Consider the following 13,483-nt stretch of genomic DNA (forward strand, 5'->3'; position numbering starts at 1 on the left):
CCCCGCTCCCCCGGCGCGGGCCCCGGCCCCGGCCCCGCTGCAGCCCTGCCGTCCCCGCTGCAGATCGTGGACCTGGACGCGAAGCGGAACCGGAACCGCGAGGCGCTGCGGGCTCTGCACAGGGACCCCGACCCCGACGGTGAGGCCCGGGGCGCCGGCCCGGCCCGGCCCGGCCCGAGCCGCGCCCCGCGCGGGGCTGGCCCGTGTCGGGGAGGCCGTGTCGCTGTCCGCAGAGGCCTCGTTCCCTCCTCCCGCAGGTAAGGCCATGGTCTGCTTCGGAAACATGTTCATCGAGCTGCCGAAATCGAAGACCGAGGAGATGATGCAGAAAGGTGAGACGGGCTTCTGGAGCGCCCTTCGTGTACGTTCAAGGCTCTGTCCCACCGCGGGTTCTGAACCACGCAGGAACTTCTGACTGTGGATAAAAACAGAGATTCCTGCCATTCCTCACGTTGTGCCGTCCTGGACACAGTATCGGAGGGAAGCACTTTTTGGTTGAAAGTGAACTTTTTCTGTAGGCAGCAGAGAACATGCAGTGAGTCCATGTGCTCAAGGTTGTAAAGAGAACACAGCTCACAGGAGTCCTCTCCTGCCACYCTACACTTAGGCTTCAACCCTGAATGTCTCCCAGCAGTGGCCAGGAGTCGGGGTAGTTGGGTGTTAACGCACACAACGCTTCTTACCACGCTCTCCCTTTTCTCAGATCAGGAGCATTTGGATGAGGAGATAAACAAGCTTCGGAAAGAGCTGCGCACGAAGGTCAACCGCCTCTTTGAAGCTCAAGGTAGATATTCTCGTTTTTGAACCCTCTCAGCAGATGTTACATGGCAGAGCGGCTCCGCAGCTCGGTGTATTCCTAAAGCTGCTTTTCCACTCGCCTTCCAACCCTGTCCCTGATCAAGCAGCGCTGTGGGACTGTGCAGCTCTTGTTGCAAAGCTGTCATCCACTAACACACTGAACAGGCTTYCAAGTTACTCTGGATGACTCCATATCAACTCCCAGGGCTATCACTGTCTTCCATAAAATCCTTGCAGTGTTTAACATGGGCTACTTAATGTTTTTTGTAGCACAACCCTGATTTTCTGCTTGCTTTCTCTCAGGTAAAGCTGAGCTGAAAGGATTTCACCTGAACCCCATGACTGCTGAGGAAATGAAACTAATCAATCGCGTACTGGAAGGCTGAGGTGGCGGTGGCATCACCATGACCATGTGCAAATAGTGTTGCTTACCAAAGCGTATTTAGGCTGTCACTTGTGAAACTCACATTGCTGTATCAGTGACCAGCCTCCAAGGTTTCTGTTTTTTTTTTCTTTAGGAAAACATCTGTATTCCTGGAAACTTTCTCAAGTGGTATTTACCTGATAGGCATTGGGAAGCATTTGGCTCCTCAAATAGAATGCTGCAATTTCTTTGGAGTATAAACTGTTCCTTCTCCTTGCTGGATAAGGATTGGATGCTGGCACCATGCAGAGGAAAATGTTATAACACAGGCTCATTCAAGACATTTGACAGACTGCCATTGTTAGGGTGGAAGTGGGATTATTAAAGTCTGAGAAACGGCATTCCAAACAGCGTGCATGTTTTGGTTGTGTGTGTTTTTTTTTTTAACATGTAATATCTTCTGTAATTTAGCTTCAGAGCTAGTTCATTCTAGTGTCAGGAACAGGAGTAGGAGGGAAGGAACTGTGAATCCGCAGTATGTCCAAAGCATAAAGGAAGATTGTGTAAGCCTGTGGTATTAGAACAAAGTAAAACTATACATCAAAAACACTCAAGGAATCTTTTTAAATATGTGTAGGGAGGGATACAAGAAGGCAGTAGCCTTTTAGTCTCAATGGGAAAACATTTACTACTGTCAAGTTGGAAGGCAAGAGAAGAGAGAAAACAAGGCTTTCAAGACTAGACGAAGGGATAAAATGTTTAAAAACAGACATATCCTTGGCTTATCTTGTAGTAAAAGGGCAGTTGATTTAACCAATAGTTGTTTCCTCAAAGGTTTTAAAATTTATCTTCTGTACTACCCTAGCCACTCTGAATTTGCTACCCCAACACAAGTTAAACTATAATAAGACTAAGAAAAATTAAACATAAGTAGTAATGGACTAAGGTGAGTTTGACTACTTCTACGTATGGGAAAGTTTCTGGGTCTTGACGAGCTCTTTCTTATTTGAACTTCTTAAATTCTATTAAAAATTTGCTTTATAGAAGTTTAAACATGGGAGTTGTACTTGTTGCATTCACTCTCTAGCTAGTTCACCTGTTCTGTCAAACTTTACATGCTTAAAGCAAAGTTGCATCTGACCTCTTGCTTGCTCAGTTCCCTTTTGCAGCTTCTAAACAGCTGTGCAGAACTTTAAACAGAAGGCCTCTGTTTTCCCAACTCCCAAATCCAGCCTTCCAGTTTTATGTTAAATGTGAATCTTCTGGACAACTCTGTATTGCCATGACCAGTTTCACATGTACATGAAATTTAAGCAGAGTTTAGACAGAAAAATCCTGTTTCAGGCTCCTTAAAACTGTTTTTTTWAAGTATAAAAACCAGGTAGGCTTACTTAAGTTTTAAAATTCTGTAGCTTTGCAGAAAGCAAAGATGTTCACTACAGGCTTAAGTTTCAGATACACAGTTTAAAAAGAAGTTCAACTTGTGAACTGAACTGTTTTGCCTGTAGCTTCTCAGAAAGTTACATCTTTTCTAAATAGGAGCAGTAGTATGTTGGTCAATCCGTGTATATAACTGCATTCTTACATAACCTGTGTAGTACAGTCAGTGTCTCTAACGTGATGGCAAGATTATTTTTACAGTATCACAGCAACAGGTTTTATGAGCTGACATGTTTCCATAGTAGGAGCAGCAGGAGGATCAGATGCCTGCCTGCCTTAAAAGCTTCGTTTTGCTTGGCAGAACGTGTTCAGCTTCTTCATTTCCTTACAGAGTACAAAAGTAAGCTGTCCTTTGGGGGACACTCATGGCTAAGAAGCTAGCATCACTAGTGTCACCCATTATGAAGTATTTTATTCAAGTTCTTCCAGCCACTTGGTTCTAAAATGATGAGTTAACATATTTGATCCAAAGAACCTCTCAGTCCTACTCCTGTCTGCAGGGCACATCCACAGCTGCACTTAGCACACAAAGTGGAATTCCTTTCCTGCTAGTCCAAACCAACACACCAAACCACAGCTGCAGCCTGCAGTGTAGAACAGCACCAAGTAATCTTTTCCTGTAGGGTTAGCTCCAGCCACAACCCCCCATAACTAAAATACTTAACTGTACCRTTGTTAAAACTCAGCTCACTCCTGTTGTTGGTTTAGATAATATATAGGATTAATTTGTTAAGGCTTCCCCAGCTTGGGAGCTGTAACAGTTAAACTTGCAAACCAAGACCAACAATCTTGTGCTGAGGCAGCAAGTGCCAGAAAGAAGTGGGAACTGCTGCACTACAATATGAGTAAGAGACCTGAGATTCTTCCACAATGATTTCTCATATCCAAGCTTTGGRTCAGCATTACAATTTTTGCTGGGCACAAAGACTCCTGAAAAGCTGCTTCAGTTGTTTCTTCCTGTCATTGTAGCAGCCTGCAACGAAAGCATTAACTGGAGAGTTTTATGTGACTGTACTCTTCTTTCCTGTAAAGGAATAAGGTAATTGCCCACTTACAGATAAAGCTGTATTCTACTTTGTTCATTTGGAATTACAGCCAGAGATGACTATAGGCACACTGAGTAAAAGAAATCTATGATACATGCTTAGCTTCACTGAAGTATGATTTAAGAATCCCAGAACTACTTCACTTCAGTAAAATACACTATGTCAAAAAAGTCCCTAATAAACAGTTACCACAATGACTGTGGAGCAGTTTTTGAAGCAAAGCTGTCATGTGAAGAAGTCTGCAGTGGCTTAAAGTACAGGCCTATAAACAAAACTGTTGCCACTACATTYATACACTTGTTTCCGACAGTGCTCCTGCAGTCTGATTACTTGCATCCACTTTTGGAAAGCATTTGCTCCTTTCGGACTCTTAATCACGTAAGAGCACACATACTCTRTTCTTTTGTTCTCAAGTGAGAAGTGTGTGCTCTCTTCTGGTTGACATACAGATAGCCTAMGAACCTGAGTAGGGCACTCTGCCAGCTCTAGGTGAGTAAGTACCTAAATGGGTATTTGCCATGAAGTTCTCACTCAGTGGTGTATCCAGGCTTCCTTCTCTGCTGACAGGTCCATCGTTCCATATCAGGTCAAAGCCTCCAACACGCTTCTCCTTCCCTGTCAGCCTACAACATCAAATGCATATACTGAATTACCTGAGTAATGGCAATCATCTGTCTGCACACGAATAAACTTCCAGTCAATCAGAGACAAAGCTGAACAGCTGAAAGCAGTGGATATCTTTATATATAAGCACAGTTGCAAAGTCAATCACAAAGTCACGCAAGGCACACTTCTTGGAACACAGAGCTCAAACAGCAAGGTAAGTGTGGGAGGCATGATACAGAATGGACTCTGAAAGAGTTCTTGTGCAAGTCCCAGCTCCAACACCAACTCCATTCCCCTTACAGCCCTGTGTTGCTTTGTTTTCCCACTCTGAAATGCAAGTATGCTTGCTTACTTTGCTGGTTTTAGAAAATCATTACGTAAGGGTTATAAAGCTTAGAGTATTATGATCAKCTGCGTAGAAAAGACAGAACCAGACCATCTATTTCATGCATTTTAATAAAAACCATTAGAAGATAAAGATCTTTCCCACCTGCCTTCCATGTCCACAATATGAAGTGTATCTTTGAGAAGATGACATTTGAGTTCATAGTCTTCCTGGCTACTGGCAGCAAGGGAAGGTGAAGCATTTACCTCAAGAAGCCAGCTAAGGAGAAAAAATGAGCCGTAAATTATGGAGAAATTGGCATGTTTGCCAATGGTTCATCTAATAGAAAAGTCCATAAACAAAAACAACATTAGATTGCTAGCAGGCAGGAATAAGAGTGTAAAGCAATAGGAAATCTAACCTCAAATCTCATCCCTGTATGCTGAGCCAAAGAACATTCTGAGCTTATTGCGAAGTTTCTATTCCTGTTCTCAGTAGTAATAAAGAAAAAATCCCCCTTGCACGCAGAAAGGTATACAAGTTAAGAACAAAGTCTAGATGTAACAGTAAATGCTGKGGATAATTCACAGAATAAACATTAACCCTTTTCTCATGGAGAAACACAGATGTATCCTGGGAACAGTTTCCTAAGACAATGCAAARATAGTCAAATAATTCTCCTATAAAAACCCAGTAAAAGCAGCAAACTGCAACARCAATATCTGAGAATTACAATGACATCGTTGACTTTCATTCCAAATCACTACAGTTAGATTTGTTTCCTAAACAACTAAAGTTACTCCGCTTCTTTATGTGCTGACTGTCTAAGTGGTAATTTGGTTTGAGGCTATGAACAAACAAGACTGTATGAATTAGGGCCATCCAAGACCACAGCTGAGCTGCATTTATTTGCTCACTTGAAATAAAGCTGTCTCCAGGGGCACTGCATGARATATTGGACTGATGCTGACAAGACATGCAGCTTTAACAGGTATACCAGTTACTCCATATTTTTAAAGAAAAGAAGAATAAAAGTTGGGAGAAGACACTTCATAAAAGAACACTGTCAACATAAAACATATCTTAAGGAAATTTCCTTAACCATAGTACTAATAGCACTTTACACGATTAAGGCTGGAAGAATAAAAATCGTATTTGCTTGTCACTTCTTAAGTATTAGTTGCTGTTTCTATTTTTTCAACTTGGATAATTACAAGTCAGTTGCACTTTCAGATTCCTGCTGTTGCAATACTTGGGTTGCAAATGTAGTGGATGAAAAATTGAGACTTTCAGCTGAACTTAATTGATACATATTTTTCATTTTTAAATACAGCTTTTCTCCCTGGCTAAAAAAAAAACTAAAAGTTTTCCTGTTTTTTTTTGTTGTTGTTTGTTTGTTTGTTTTTTAATCCTCCACTCCTGTGGAGCTCTTTTTCTCTCCACTATTAACAGAAGAACATACTTCAGTTTTGATCTGCCTTTTGGCCAGCATATCACAGATAAAAGGAGTCATATTCTAGTGCTAGCAGCCTAATAGCAGTGGCTGGACATTTATCAATGCTCATGGGACACTGCTGTAATATACTGTGTCTAGACTCATAAACAGCAGAAGAGATCATGGTAACCCTCACATTTCTGGTATTTGCTGTTCTACTTGTGATATGTTGATACTGGGGAAAAAAATGCCCAAAATAGCAGGTTTACACAACACAGCACTAGAAGTACGGACAAATTTACATGTTGCTGCACTCAGCTAAAAAGCCCTGATACTCGGAGCAAACCCAGCTACATTGCTTCTAGATTTTAGCTTCCTTCATATAAAACAGTTCAAGTATCTTTACATTTCACTTATAGTTCCTGGATGGCTGACTCTAAGCCAGCTTACAAGCACCAATCCATGCAATACAGAAGCACCCAAAGCATTTCTATGTCCCAGGGAAAGTAGCCAGCCTGATATTGTAAACGCTTGTATATGTTTATTAACACCCTTACGGTTTCAGATCCTGATCGATCAAGATGTCATATCCATAGAGCTCAAAGCAGTGTTTGTCACTGATAATCACTTTCTGAACACTCTGAAGGCTCTTGATGAAAATGTTGTCCATATCCGCAAAGAGAACTTCCACCAATTCTGCTCCATGCTTGGCAGTCAGGTACTGTCTGAGCTGCTGAATCATCCACTTGCAGCCCTGAGACATCCAAATGCAATTATAGAAAACTGTTCTGAATAGATGACGATGCATTCGGTCTGCTAAAAATCACCACTCTACAGCCAAGCAAAAATTCTTAGTAAAAAGCTAGATATCAAAGGGTAGGGACCACTAATCCCACAGTGCAGTTAAGCTCTTTGAGCTTGATTAATGTGTGGCACTAGAAAAAATATTGTTAAGGTTCCCATCGGAAATTCCCTACCAGCAATCATCTCATCTACTATCAGCRTATTGCAGAGACACTCCTTTCCATATAGACAGGAGATTTATAGAAGGGAGCAGCCTATAAAATGGAAAGTTCAACATAGTCCTTTATTACTATCAAATGTTGACTTTTGTTTCAGTATCACTAAGAATCTGACATCTAAGGTTTTTTTTTCCTCTCTTTCAACTGTTGCCTCTTGAGACAGGAAGCTTAACAGTGCCAGCTGCATGTGGAAATATTAGGCTTGTTGTACTACTGTGGTCTTAGAAGTGCAGAGCTAAGCAATAAGGTATCTAAATCTCAGATGAGCACTAACCAGAAAGTTATGATGTTTGAAGTCAAAAAGATCAGCCTTATAGATGAGCTGACAGCTGTAAAGCAACCGTCAAAGCAGAGTGCTTGCCCACTCTCTCTCCCCTAAAGCTTCTATCAATGAGATCACATTTATGGGTCTCTGGGGACAAGACAGCACATTTGAGTGGCTGCAGCACACATCCACAGCATGGCAGCTGGCATGATGAGGTCAGCTTGCTTGCATCTGCCAAAAGAGTCCAAATGGCAGGCATCAAGGGAATAGCCTACAGACGGCGCATATCCACTCACCTTCTCTGGATCATAATCAGGTGCAGTCTTTTGCACAGCAACATTTGTGAGATGAACATCTGGCAAGAAGTGGAGATAAGGATCAAAGACAAACAGACAATGAACAACTAAATATTGAATTCTTACTTTAAATCATTCTTATCTGCCCCAATGCCAATTAATTATCCTCTCTAATCACAGGCTTCAGCCACCCAATCTTATGTTTAAGACTATGTGATGATATCTCATAAAAAAAAATCACAGAAAAAAGAACAGAAGTCAGAAGTAATGAAAAATAAGCATCTAGAAAAAAAGAATATACGACYGCCCTGAGCTTACACTGTCCCTCATGACCGGCATGAAGCCCTTCACAAAAGTATGCCTCCAAGCCTCAGTGTGCCTACATCCAAGAACATTTGTTGTACCACTCTGGAATGGTTCTTGACCATTCAGACTATGAACTCTGCTGAACTATCACTGAGAAAAGTGACACGTTTTTCCTGACTCTTAAGCTGTTAAATTAAGGTGCAGTATCTTTTAGGAGGATATGTTAATCAAATAAAATCAAACTCAATACAGTAGCAAGTGTGACACATAGGAAATCAAACAKTTCTACCCAATGAATCATTTTGTTATTAACTTCTATGAAACTAAGYAAGAAGAAAGGCTGCAAGAATTCCACCACTAACAACAAAACCAAAACTGACATTTCACCATTGGCCCTTGCTGATATTTCACACTGACATTTCTAGTGATCTGCTGACTGGTCTTTCTACAGAAAAGATAGGAGAGAGACCAAACGACAGCAGTAGGAACAGGACAGGAGAATCCTATAGGTGTTTGGAGGAATCAGAAGTGACAAGATATATCCAATATCAAACATAAAAATGGTATATTCCTTTTCTTACCCCTCTTTATAGCACACACAGATAGGTAGGATACAATGATCATCTATGCTGTTCAGAGTAAATCGTGTATTAGAAAAGCGAGCAAATCCATCTCTGTATAACCAGGCCTTCAGTGGGATGTACTGAGAGAAAGAAAGAGAGTAACCAAACATTAAGACAAGAAAATCTAGTTCTGGCATAGCAACTACATAATGGCATTTTGCACTTACAGATGTCACTAGAACRTAAACTCTCAAGTCAAACTTTCGACCTGTGAAACACAGAAATATATAATACAATAGAGGAATTGATATTGCCAAATAATATTAAAAATATCTAATATGAAAAGTTTATCTATAAATACACATTCAAAAGTAAATGGATTATAATTCACACTTTTTGTTACTTTAGGAGGAACTGTGTGAATATTTATCTAATCTTAAAAACACCAGTAGGACCATTACTCCAAACTGAGAATTATAGACATGTTTCTGAAAAAATAATGCAAGATTTAAGTTAGCATTCCTTTGAATTATTTTGGTGAATACTTGGGCATACACACTAATGAAGTGATGATTMATCTAAGAGAGATTAGTGGTTGGTTCGTTTTTTAAGATCTCAGAATAGTTGAAGTTGGAAGGGACCTCTGGAGATCATCTAGTCCAGCTCCCCCTGCTCAAAGCAGAATCAGCTAGTGCAGATGGCCCATGACCATGGCCAATTGGGTATTAAGCATCTCCAATGATGGAAATTCATCTGGGCACCTGTTCCAGTGTYCAACCACCGTCATGACATAACRTGTTATGTCATAATCAATTATGTCTTGAACTAGTTCTAATGATTCTTCACCAGGCCACTTTCACATTCTTGGAAGCTTTCTCTTAGCAAACCACTAAGCTACCACACTATAGATACTGAGACTGCATATCATTCTCAGTCACATTTAGGCCCAGAAACAATTAAGAGAAAATAAGTCACTTACAATTCACCAAGCAGATCTATGATATCCTATTTTCCAATAGTAACATCATCTATTAGGATGTTGCTTTCCACATACCAGAAAAGCATAGACTTTGGTGGACATCTTACCTCCTATTAAATATGGATTTTCAATATATCGCTGAGCTACATAAATCTCTACTTGTGTTTCATCTTTCTGATCGTCTGTGCGGAGGCCATCCTGTAAAAGAAACCACACACAATTTCCCTCTTCAGGGATGTATAAGAAAAGAAGGTGACCAACACCCAGTTTTTCCAGAAGCCCAATGTCCATATAAGAAGACAGATTCCAGAAAAAGTATCCAACTGTTCAGTAAAAGCCACCGTAAGAAACTTCGATGCTGCCCTGAAGAACTGTGAAGAAATTCTGCACAAGATAGGCATGGGCAGACAGAACAAGTCACTAGCAGCAAGAGAGGAAGAAACAGCAAAAGAGCAAACTGCCAGTTGGACATTCCCCCAAAAGGAGAGAGAGATTAGTTCTCACCTTCTTCCAGTCAATGATATCTTTGAGTTTTCGAAACAGAAAAATTCCTTTACCTTGTGACCTGCCAACCTGCAGCACAGAAGAGCAAAGTTGCTTATTTTAGTGTTATGTTTTCCTGCTATTCCCCAGAATTTCTGTATAGAAGACCTGTATGACCTGATTCATCATATACTTGCATCCAAGCTTATTTCTTTAAGGTTAAGGTGGAAAAGGGGGAATTAAGGATCCACGAACAGCTCTTGATTGCAAACAGCTTAGACTTACAAGTGCTAGGAGTATTCCTGAAGRAATGGGCAGAACATGCAGACATCTTATGAGGAAGTTCAATAGTATTGGGGAGCTGGGGTGGGGGGGAAGAAGTCACATGCTTGCAGAAAAGTCAGTATTACAACATACGTTGTTGAGAATTTAAGTTACATTTTAAGTTTGTGAATGCACAAAAGAACTTAATTAAACASGAAAGCCATGAAAGATACCAGAGAACAATGACAAACAAGAGCAGAACAATCTTGAAGACAGCCTAGTTTGTATTATACATTTAAAGTGGCTGAAGAGTGGCTCAGATAAACCACCAGAGAGGCAAGACTCCAACAGAGTACCTTCTAAAGAAGTCCACCCACCTTCAGTGCTAGGATTCAGCATTGCACCTTCCCTGGCCAGAACGTGGATGAAGGCAACCTGAGGCATCATGACACGGGGCTGCTCAAGAGCATGGACCGACAGAGGGAGTTACACAGAGTTTATTTTTACTTGCCTGTGAGTTTTGAGGTCAGTCACAAACTATTTAAGTTGTTGGCATAACTTCAGTAATCATAGTCTTTTCATTTACTCATTTACTGTGTTCTGGTTATTTACAATGTTAATTGAGGTTGTGGGCACAAAATCAGCTTAATATAAGGTTTTTTTATTGCCAGTTAACACATCCCTATTTGTAGGGTTGGATAATCACTAGCTGCTATCCTCCWGGCTATAATTCACATGTTAGTCTGCATAATTACCTCCCATTCACTTCTCACAAGCATACCCTTACTGACAGACCTGACTTGCAGAGTAAGGCAAATTGTCCTGTCCTAGCCTYTTTGSCAGACCTACAGCACAAAGTGAAGAKATTTTCCTCTTGCAGGCCTCACAGATGGATGTATTCTTAATTATCTGCTAGAGCACAACACTTGTGATGTTAAACACCTTGAATCAGCTGGCAGCAGCAAGGCATTTCTCAGCTTCATGTAGTATTCCTGTAATTTCTAAAGGAATCACAATTTTTCCTTGGTTCCCAGGATACTGGCTGAAGTGGAACTTACTGCATTCAGCACATTCAAGTTTTGAGGGACAAAYGAGATTTGGAATATGGGGCTACACTTGATGTCTCTAACAGTAAAGCACAGAGAAAATAACGCCAACAAAATCCACTCTAACTTGCACTTCAGGCTGCTCATGGAGTCTCTCRTAATCTCTTCACATTCTTGGGATGAAAATCCTTAGTAGGTTGGCAGGACTTGCAAGAGCTACCATATAATATAGAGRGATTTCTTTAAAACCAACAAGTGTTTTCATAGCTCCATCTTTAAGGACTGCCCAAACATGTTACTTAATAGTTAAGTCCAGTTAAACAGCTGTTCTGCATACACACATTTTTTGCACACATGCAGCTGAACCGAACAATTTCAGAGCATGAATCTGGACATAACCCCACAGCAAGAGTCCCTGGGAGCACACTCTATTTCTTCACAGAAAAATTCAGCATTTTCTATCTTCACCATTAAGTTARCTTTGGCTGAACAAACAAACTGAGCTGGTTTTCAACTGCTAGAATAAACTGTTACACAAAATGAAACGTTTTTGTAGTATAAATTGACCAGGAAACTGGCCAGAAGCATCACTCCTTCTAGCCACCTTGCTATGTGCAATTCTTCCTGCAGATTTCCTGAATATTTTCCTCTCCTTCTAAAGACTGAAAGCATCCATTCATCTCCGTCTCACTTTCCCTAGGACAGCACCATACTTACTGGTTTCATAATCCAAGTGATGCCAGGATTCTTGCGAAATTCTTCCACAAACAAGTGGTACTCTAAAGGCATTTCAAAGGTCTTTGGAAAAAAGTCACATTTTGTTGCCTCAAGTTTTCCTGCTTCTCTTTCCAACTGCTTCCGAAACCTCTTCAGATTCTTCACTAGATAGTTCTTCCGAGTCAGCTGAGTAAAAAGAAATGTAAGGTTAGGCTCAGCAGATGCTCACATCTTCTGAAGCACCACCCTCTTCTCACTTGCCCTTRAGATGTTTCTGGTGACATCTAAGAATCAACTGCACCTCATGTTCATCAGGAAAAAAAACCCACACGTTTATATGGAAACCATTTAGAACTGTTTTTATTTATTTAKTTTCCTTTGTGGAGAATTTCTTCWTTTTCATCTCAGCATGAACATAGGGAAGCTAGAACAGAGTAGGTCTTACAAGCCACGCTTTACCACTTTTAGGAAACCTTTCAGTTCAGTTAGCATATTAATTTCCAGGACAGACAGCAAGTGTTTGCAGTCAGACCTCCCCTGAAAGTTGTTACCCCCATGGCTGCGCTGGAAACGTATCATTCCCTGGACCACTGCAACTGTGGTTCAGGAGATGATACATTTCCATTGTCAGTCTTGATTTCTGCCAACAGCGTTAAGCATGAAAGCACAGGGAATCCTGCTCAGGTGCCTTACTATAGGGGAAGCAACGTCCAAGAAAGCATCAGGGCAGTAAGGCTGAAACAGTAAGAGTTTTAGCAGTGACAACTAAATCTGGCCACAAATACAAGTCAAACTCCCTCAAATACAGCCATTTTGGAGCACCTATTGCAATGCAGCCACCCTCAAAGGTATTTAAAGTACAGGTTATCTTCTCTGGGGCAAATGAGTGYCTCCGTTCTAATGGACTTGCAGGAGACGGTGCTTGGGCTATGTTAGGAAACTCAACTTCACCCGTGAAAGGGAGTGTCTGTGTTTTAACCAGAGCCCTTAATGCAACCATTTTTCAAATTTGCAGGGGTTATGGGCTTACGGAGATGTACCAAACCTGGAGCACAGCAGAGTGAAAAGTCATGTTCCTGAGCAAATTCCCTCCCAAGACAGAGGGATGTTGACAGATTCAGAGGAGGGTTCAGCAGAGCTGCCGGGAGGCAGGGAAAAACATTACAAGGTATTTCCACCCTTCCCGTAACCGCTTCCCCTGGAAATTTACTGCCAGCTCGGGCGCACGCAGCCCCTCGCCGCGGCTCCCACCTCGTAGTGGTTGCGGAAGTGGCAGATGCGGACGTGCTCGTCCATGTACGTGTGGTCGAAGTGCTCCCGCAGCCAGCCGACGTCGCACCAGTGGAAATCCCACTCCTCCTCGCTGCGGGCAGAGCGCACGCCGCGAGGAAGGCGCCCGCCGCGGCGGAAGAGCCGCCGCCGCGTTGGGGCCGTCCCCCGCCCTCTCCGAAGGTAACAGCCCCGCGCTCCCCGGCGCTTACCCCTGCGCCGGCAGCCAGCCGGGCCGCCGGCTCAGCACGTCGCGGAC

At 42.0% G+C, this 13,483-nt stretch overlaps 2 protein-coding genes across 2 annotated transcripts; one reads left to right on the forward strand and one right to left on the reverse strand.

The window, feature by feature from the left end:
• Positions 1–9: 9 nt before the first annotated feature.
• On the forward strand, positions 10–1,570 carry PDRG1 (p53 and DNA damage regulated 1; the record flags this gene model as incomplete). The annotated part of the gene is made up of 4 exons (XM_085320893.1): positions 10–139; positions 258–332; positions 704–784; positions 1,102–1,570. Coding segments are annotated over 4 exons (369 nt in total), but the record flags the coding sequence as incomplete, so codon positions are not given.
• Positions 1,571–1,581: 11 nt separating this feature from the next.
• Positions 1,582–13,323, reverse strand: TTLL9 (tubulin tyrosine ligase like 9). The gene is made up of 11 exons (XM_085320892.1): positions 13,207–13,323; positions 11,956–12,141; positions 9,950–10,018; positions 9,553–9,643; positions 8,694–8,734; positions 8,519–8,606; positions 7,598–7,656; positions 6,572–6,768; positions 4,745–4,858; positions 4,150–4,271; positions 1,582–3,575 (listed from the first exon to the last, which is right to left on the reverse strand). Exons 1-11 carry the CDS (start codon positions 13,249–13,251, stop codon positions 3,505–3,507), a joined length of 1,083 nt encoding a protein of 360 aa, XP_085177018.1. The 5' UTR covers positions 13,252–13,323; the 3' UTR covers positions 1,582–3,504.
• Between the last annotated feature and the right edge of the window lie 160 nt (positions 13,324–13,483).

This window comes from Rhea americana, unplaced genomic scaffold, assembly GCF_003343005.1.
Source record: "Rhea americana isolate MKP2758 unplaced genomic scaffold, rheAme1 scaffold_664, whole genome shotgun sequence".
Lineage (NCBI taxonomy): Eukaryota > Metazoa > Chordata > Aves > Rheiformes > Rheidae > Rhea > Rhea americana.